At 38.9% G+C, this 8,657-nt stretch overlaps 1 protein-coding gene across 2 annotated transcripts in view; it reads right to left on the bottom strand.

Annotated features, from left to right (window-relative positions):
- Positions 1-140: 140 nt before the first annotated feature.
- bcar1 (BCAR1 scaffold protein, Cas family member) overlaps positions 141-8,657 on the bottom strand; it is a 63,164-nt gene continuing 54,647 nt past the window's right edge. For both annotated transcript variants that reach the window (XM_055155154.1, XM_055155153.1), the window contains exons 3-8: positions 4,330-4,479; positions 3,702-3,797; positions 3,132-3,506; positions 2,175-3,035; positions 1,849-1,935; positions 141-1,745 (exon numbers count right to left, since the gene is read on the bottom strand). In XM_055155154.1, coding sequence (XP_055011129.1) covers positions 1,209-1,745; positions 1,849-1,935; positions 2,175-3,035; positions 3,132-3,506; positions 3,702-3,797; positions 4,330-4,479 — 2,106 coding nt within the window. In that variant the 3' untranslated portion in view covers positions 141-1,208. The remainder of the gene's footprint in view (positions 1,746-1,848; positions 1,936-2,174; positions 3,036-3,131; positions 3,507-3,701; positions 3,798-4,329; positions 4,480-8,657) is intronic.

Genomic DNA, 8,657 nt, shown 5'->3' with positions numbered 1-8,657 from the left:
TAAGGTAGTACATCCATTTTTATTTTTGTCAATGGAACTTGGAGACTCCAGACAGATCTATCAAAACATTGTGGAACATTTGTGTGTACACAGCAAACATGCATGGATGGTTGTGCACATGAACACATCAGATTACATCGTAGGCGCAACTGGTTAGGTTTATTGAGTAATTTTTAAGTTATCATTTAAACTTAAAAAAAAAAAAAAATCATCACATCACTGTCAGAGAATCTATCAACTGCAGCTTTAATTACATTAGCAGATATATTACACTCCATCATTCAATACATGCCTCTCTTACAAACCAATTTATTTATTCTACAAAAACATTGGTTGACACTGGAGTTGTATAGATTTTAGACATAATTCAGAAGTATAGTCTGCTGACAACATGTGGCTTTTATTTTGAGTGTGAGTTTAGGGCAAACCCATATGATGACCTATAAAATACAGTCATACATATTGTAGATTTACAATTTTTAACAAGGAAGATGCTATGACAAGAAATAAGATCATATTTATGCCTGTATGGTGCCGTAATAATAATAATACCACCAATATATGGCCTAAAAACTACAAGTGTTTTTTTTTTTTTTTTAAAAAAACAATTCCTTTCCTCTGTTTACGTTTTAGAGCAGTTGGGAAGAAATGTTGGATTTGATATAAAAGAAATGAGATGTGGAAAAACATGATCAACAATAACTTTGCTGCACCATATCTAAAATTAAAATAGACACCTCCTATTGTCTCTTTGTTTTTTCTTCTGAAGTTAACCCTGTTTATTCACCCAAGCTTGGGAAGGGTGCAGTTTATGATATCATTACATTCTTACTTACAATATAAAGATGAATAATAACAAAAGTTTCTATTTATTTATTCAAAACTGATGTACTGTGGTTATTTTATTGTTAAAATTGTGCAACATTCTTTTTTAAGTTTAATCACATTTTCTTGTTTCATTCCCACCCTTGTAGTGCTGCATTGAGGCATAATGACATAATGACATTTTACATATGAACTGGACTGTATATATTTTATCCTTATTCATCTTTCATCTTTCTTTACTGGCTAAATATTATGTAACTTAAGTATTTACACAGATTATTTTACAACAATCGGCCCAGCCCGCTGAAGATAGAATAGTCTATAAAAACAAAAGATGTGGAAGGTCCAGAAGAGTAGAGTCCTGACTCAGTTTTAAGTTCTTTTTACATGACCAAGAGCTGTCCCAGAACCATCCTAAACTGCTGTGTGCACCCTGCCAGCTCCTTCACCCTTTCTGTCATCTCTCTTGTGTTCCCTGGCGACGGATACTGCAGTGCTGCTGTTTTAGTGCTGATCACAATGTCTTTGAGTTTTTCACAAAGCGTGTTGCTGCTTTGAGCCACCCTTGCCCTCACCTCGGGGGCCTTAGCTTGGCGTGAAAGAGTGTCCCCAATGAAAACTAGCTTGTGCGCACTCAGGATCACAAACTTGCTGTGTGCTACGAATATTTTGGGGGGCTGGTTGGAGTTGACGGCGGTGAAGAAGGCATCAATGGCATTGGTGACAGTTGTGATGTTCTGCTCACACTGCTCCTGGTAGAAGAGCAACAGCTGGCGGTCGCTGTGGCACAGTTTGGAGGGTGGTCCCGAGGAGCCGTTGTGGGAGTGGGCCATGGGGTGGTGCGGAGACGGGACCCAGCCTGTCATGTCGTTGTTGATTGGCCGACTGACCTCCTGCTCCAGGCGCTCAAACTGTTTGATCTAAAAGGAAAAAGTCACATTAAGTTGGTCACTCAAATGAACTATGTATTTAACCAATACAGTGATTATGATAAGCTGATATTATTATGATAAGCTGCCTTACCTGGGTCTGTTCCAGTTGTGCATTGTGTCTGGTGATGTTGCCTTTCTCCAACAACTGTCTTTGGTTTTTTTCAAACTCCTCTTTTCCCTGAGAAACACACACATTTTAAAATTATTGATCTTTGGCATCCTCTGGTCGTCATACACAAAACATAAACTTAATTTAAAGTAAAAACTTTCTACTTCAGCCACATTTTACAAACGGGACAAATACAATAAGAGAGAGAATCAATGATTTATCTAGATTAAGTCACCCAAAATAACAAATTACACAGCTGGATGTGATTTGGGTAGATACACGCTGACTTCAGTAGCTGACAAACATACCTGTAGATGCACATAGTCGTAGTCCTCCATCCAGCCCTCTTCAGTGCTCTCGTATGGCCGCTCCACTGGCCCCTCTTCTTCTGTGGATGTAAACTTGGGCGGAGAGGGAAGAGGTCGAGACTGAATGTGCACTTTCTCTCCTCCATGATACGTGCCACTGCCTGACCCTGTCATGTTCCCACTAACGTCCCCTGGGATTGGAGGAAGAGGCAGCTGCTGTTGCTGCCTGTTGGTCCGTTTGAAGAGCAGTGTGGCATTTCCATGGAGAAAAGAGGCAAGCTGTTTGGTATCGTCTGGGATACCCCGAGCGGTGATGACCAGTCTGTCCAGGTCATCTCCGCCTGCAGGTGGCACTGCGAGTGCAGCGGCCGACCAGCCGATGGCATCTAAGCTCTGGCTGTGTTGAATTAAACTATGGAACACCTCCTCCATTTTGCCCACCTGTCGCCCCAGTTTAGTTTGCAGCAGGCGGTCTGTGGCCTGAGCTGCGTTGGCCACAGCACCTCGGGCAAACTCCAGGAAGTCCCTGACCGAAGCCCTGACGCGGTCCGCTGCCTGGTGGATGGCGGGCAGGTTCCCCTCCAGCTGCTCCGCACTCCTCCAGTTGCCAGTGATAAAGGACATCATGAGAGACACATTGGACTCCACAGCCATCTGCAGACGGGACAGGCGCTCCATGGCCTGGTCCAGGTCCAACATGAGGGGTTTCCCAGGGAGAGGGGCAGGGACTGACGTGTCCCGAACAGGCACCATGTCTAAAGATGATGCCGAGTGGTTACTGCGTGTGCTGCCAGTGCTCGAGGCTGACAGGCGTTTGAAAGACATGCTGAGGTCATCTGTAGTTTGAGGGTCACGCACAACCTACAAAAGACAAATTATGATGTTTATAATGACATTATACTTTTAACAATTCTGTACTATTCAATATTTCAGATTCACAATCTCCTTGCTGCCTACCTGTGGTGGTACATCATACACATACTGCTCCCCTCTCTCTGCAGGCCTCTCCGGGTTCCTCTCTCGAGGGAAGTCATACACGTCCTGACCGGGGTAGCCTGTCCTGAGGCTGGTGGGGATGTCATAGATGTCCTGACTGGGCTGGACTCTATTGAAATGCTTCTCCGTCAGGATGGGGGGTGGGACATCATACACATCTTCCGGTATGGGGGGCTCATCATCGTCATCGTTCATGTTGTTGTGGAGGTACTGGGAGGTCGGGACTGCCACAGGCCCTTTGAGTTTGGCAAAATGAGGCGGGACATCATAGGTCTCCTCTCTGATTGGTTGACCATCAGGCACGTCTTTGCTCACAGATGGAGGGAAGTCATAGACCTAATGAGATAAACAAGTCTATTGGTCATCTTTTACACTAAAATTCAAAAAGCAAATGGTTAAATTAACATAAAAAACATGGTTATGATTATGGTTAGGATTTGGCTTAATATAATAAATATTGTAATTAATATATTAAGTATTTCTGTAAAAAAAAACTATGAAGTTACACGTTAAAATGTCCACAATTCATACCTGCTGTTGTGCAAGCTTGTCTTTGCTGGCAGGAGTGTCATACACATCTTGAACACTAGATGGGCCCTTTACCACCATTGGAGGAGTGTCATACACCTACCACAAAAAGAAAAGTCAATACTATATTATATATACATACTATGCCTCTTTATTGATTTGACTTTACAGATAAATTAGATTGTGAAACCTTAACAACAATATCTTAAAGGGCCCATATGATTCTATTTTCTGATCTATGTTATTGTTTCCTCATCAAAAGCAAACCTGAAGTTGTGTTTTGTTTAATTCACACATTTAACATATAGACGCTGCATATTAAGCCCGCGTTCTTCTCTCAAACTGAAAATACCCTGTTCCACCTTGTGATGTCATGTGGTAATACAAGAAGTGCTCTATTGTGATTTTAAACTCCATACAACTTCACTGGAATTATCTGGATAATTTTATCTGTGGAATTGCTTATCTCTACTGAACTAAAGGTAAAAAGGTAGTTGTTAACTTGAAAGCTATCACTACATGTCATCACAAGGTGGAACAAAGTATTTTGAGCTTTGGAGCTTCAGGTAGGTTATTGAGGAGGTAACAACATTCTTAAATGACTAAAAGCTCACAAGAGTCAATTACTGACTTGGGTATTAAAGTGTTGGCGGGCGGGGGGCACATCGTATATGTCCTGCTGGGCGACTGTCTGATGCCTGGGTGGGACATCATACTCGTCCTGGTCTCCTTTCACTGTGTCATAGACGTAAACCTGCCCCACGCGTGTTGGGACCACCACCTGCACACAAAAGAGACAACAGTATAGTTAGGGCTTGAGCACTATTTTTACCAACCTTCAAAACTCTCACAACATTTTAACTGTGTCCAAATACCCTTGTGGATCAATAAAGTTTGTCTAAAATAAATAATAATAATAAATAATATAATAATAAAAGTCTAAAATATCCTGCTGTTTTACTCCCTGAAATTACAGCATGGTTATTTATAGAATAACTTTTAGATTAAAACCACTTGCTCAAATTGCAGTGTGTTCATACATATTCAAAACTGAATCACAGAGTCATTATGCAAATAATTCAATCAAGGCATTTAACGATTTGCATTTCAGTAGGTTCTTACTGAATTAATGTTTAGTATGCATTATACAGACAAGACAGACTAAACTACAACATGGAGAAATGTCCATTAATTATTGAATATAATGCAGCTTCAATTTCAATGTACAAATACCAGCACAACAGCTACTGCTTCAACTATTTCTACTACTACCATTGCTGCTGCCAATGTAACTAGTACTAATAAGTGCTGATTAGCTGTGCATATGACTGAAAGGGTTTTATTCTGCTCTCTTCTCCTTTCATGTTAATTTTATGATGATTATTTATGTTTTGGCTTGTTTGTATTGTGATTTTACTGTCTTTCTTTTTCTGTAAAGCACTTTGTTTACGAATTGTGCTATACAAATAAACTTGCTTTGCCTAATAATAATTTTAATATCTAGCCCTAAGAAAAAAGATTACAGAGTAAACAAAAATGTCTTACATAATTAATGTTTTATTTACAACCAAATACAACAAGGAAATGAAAATATGAAGGTTAGATGGAAACGAGTACCCAAATTAGGCCTGTCACAAAAACACATCTCAAAGCATGATATATTGCTACAGAGAAATATGGCAATTAACAATAATATTGAAACTACTTTATACCACTGACACAATTAAAATAAAGCAAGATAATCTCAGATAGTAATAGACAGTATCGTTAAAAGACATGAGCTGCAACAAATAAAGAACAGAATAATTAGCTACTGAAGTTACTTAATCAATCATCTACAGCTCAAATCTAAAATAACAAAAATCTCACCATTATTGGGAAGAAATTGCACACATGATAAATACTGAGCCTCAGAATATATTGTTCCAGCTATCATATATTGTACAATAAATCATTACAGGTATAATCCTGACAGGCCTATCTACCACCAACTATAAGGATTATAGAGTTTAGAAAAATGCACACAGCAAGAAAGTTAAACCATGGGTTAAATGAAAACGGGTAACCCAAAACAATTAACAAAACACGTTATACCCAAAAGTCTATTCAACACCAAAAACTGTCCTCTTACTCCAGACTACTGAATGCACATGAGCCCCAGAAAATATGTTCCAGTTTTCATATATTGAACGATAAGTCAGTACAGTAATTATTACCAAAACAATTACCAAAACACTTTATACCCAAACGTCTATTCAAAACCAAAAACTGCCACAGACTTTTGCCCCCTGATTCCAGACTGTTGAATATAGATTAGCCCCCAGAATAACTGTTCCAGTTTTCATATATTGAACGATAAGTCTGTATAGTAATTAGTGTAACAGGCCTGCCCCAAAACAATTACAAAAACACTACTGCAGACTTTTGCCCCTTGACTCCAGGCTGTTGAATCTACATGAGCCCCAGAGCTCATAGTCGCCCACAGCAGGAAGAGCGCCCAAGCAGCAGGCTGTTTGATTTGCTGTGGGAATCTGGTGGCTCCATTGTGCTCCTGTTTAAACTGTGCATTATGAGATGTGAGTCTAGAGTAGCTCCCCGTCTGGGAAATGACAACATCTGCGGCCCACCCCTCGCTGAACACCCCTCCTACTGACAGTCAGGTGTCCCCTTTACGCATTGATTTCTGAACATTTACAAATGAAACCAAAGACGACCATGCCCTACCCTGCACTCACTGATGGATCATTTTACCTCAACAAATCAGCAACAATAAATACAGATCATAACTCGATAGTATGGGTGCAGTACCTTTGAAGAAGGATATCACTGTTAGGCTTGTCATGATAATTACTATATTGACCTATTGTTCAATATATACAAGCTGGGACAATATATTTTGGGCTCAGTATTTATCGTGGGTACAATTTCTTTGCAATAATGGGGAGATTTTTTCCATTTTATGTAATAATATTTGATTTGAAGTGTAGAGGGTAGAATAAAGAACTTCTATGGGTAATTACTGGTTCATTCTGCTATTCATTCGTTGCAGCTCATGGCTTTAATTTTATTTTATTTTTTTAATTGGTTTATTTTGCTTTGTGTCAGTGGCATAAAGTAGCTTCAATATTATCGTTTATCGCTATATTTCTGTGTAGCAATATATCCTGCTTCAGCATCTGACAGGCTTAATTACTGTGTGAATAAAGTTTGCAAATGTTATAGGGTTGTGGGTGAATAAATTGTATTACTGTTGAAGTGAATAATATTGTATATTTATATCTAAGCATACTCTATTATCTACTGGTATTCAAGCTACTATAATGAGGATTAAATGTAGGTGTTTTTCAGTATTTTCTTTCTGTTTTCTATAGTGATGCAAACAAGGAGGTAGGAGGTAGTCGAGGATAATCATGATTTTGAGCACCTTGAGTCACTCCTGTCATTACCACTATAAATGGATATTACTCTCAAAGCTGCAGAAGCCTATAATTTATACGTCAATGCACAAAAAGTGTCGTTTTGAAGATATTTTTAACCAAGCACAATTGTAAGAATGAAAATGCCATTTCAGGTTTGCTGTTGAGAATATTCTAGTAAGATTAGTACCGTATACATCAGTGTTTCCTACATGTTTATACTGAAATCCATATTTGAATCATTTTATTCAATACAATATATGGAAAATAATGAGAATTTTTGGCTGATAAAAACATGACTAAATTCAGATACAGTATAGTTACTTTTATATGTTTTAAGAAAATACTACAAGCACTGAGTATAAATATTTAAAACAAATTTTTGTTCAGATTATTTTTAGACTTTGGGGACCATCATAGTCTCCTCTATTACTTAGACAGAGATTAGCCACAACAAGCAGTAATTTGAAAGATTTTTACAATGGATGCCCTGTAGCAGTGGGAAAGCGTCTTGCTCTTGGACACATCAACACCATGCACTTGGCCAAGGTTGGAAGGGGTTAGGTTTAGTTGCTCCAGTTTCCTATTTTTCAGTTCACACATAAACACGTCTTGGTTCGTCATCAGAAAGCTTTCAAGTGTAATGAGTGGACTGGTCTAAGTGCCAGATGAGTCCAGCCTAGACCATGCTCTGATTGATACGACTCTATTGATCTACTGTGTGTCTCCAGGGAAAAGACACATCCCAGCGAGTCGCATTTAATACCTTAAGCATCAGAGGAGTGGGCGTGTTACTGATGATGCTACTGTCACTGCATTATTTAATCTCTCTAGTTCTTCCACTTAGCATGAGACAACTGTGACCCAGGCTAAACAACAAATCACCAAGGACGCAAGGATTATCGGATTGGACTAATTACTGATATGCTAAATGTTATGATTCCTATGCTAATTCTTTTTAGTGGTTTCACTAATGGACGCCTGGGACAGGATTGAAAAGGAAACCACTCCCCAAAGACTCCATAACATAAATGACCATCTGTACAGTATACATTTACAAGCTAATACTATGGCAGATTTAAATATAACTGGCTGGATTAGTGAAACAGTGTTGGTATTTAGTAAGATATGAGTGCTGTAATGTCTAATTAGCTGTCAACTGCCGTCTAATGTTATAAAAGGGTCTCTCTAGAATGATTTAACTTATGACATGTGCTTTGGTCATTGCCATATTCCAAATTTAAAGGGTCCATATTACACTGTTTATTGATCTATGTTATATTGTTGTTTCCTCATCACAAACAGACCTGGAGTTGTGTTTTGTTTCATTCACACATGTTTAACACGCAAGCCCTGCATATTTAGGCTGAGTTCTTCTCTAAAATAGAAAACCCTCTGCTCCACCTTGTAATGTCATATGGTAATACAGGAAGTGCACCACTGTGTTTTTAAACTCTATACACATTCACTAAAATCATTTGGATAATTTCAGCTCTCGAAGTGCCAATCTCTTATCAACCGGGTTCACTTCGTAGAAACTGTC

The sequence above is a fragment of the Boleophthalmus pectinirostris genome, unplaced genomic scaffold, assembly GCF_026225935.1.
Source record: "Boleophthalmus pectinirostris isolate CB_2022bp ecotype Guang Dong unplaced genomic scaffold, ASM2622593v1 HiC_scaffold_2, whole genome shotgun sequence".
Classification (NCBI taxonomy): Eukaryota; Metazoa; Chordata; class Actinopteri; order Gobiiformes; family Gobiidae; genus Boleophthalmus; species Boleophthalmus pectinirostris.
Note: the sequence above shows the minus strand (reverse complement) of the source record. Positions and strands in the feature narration are given on the sequence as shown.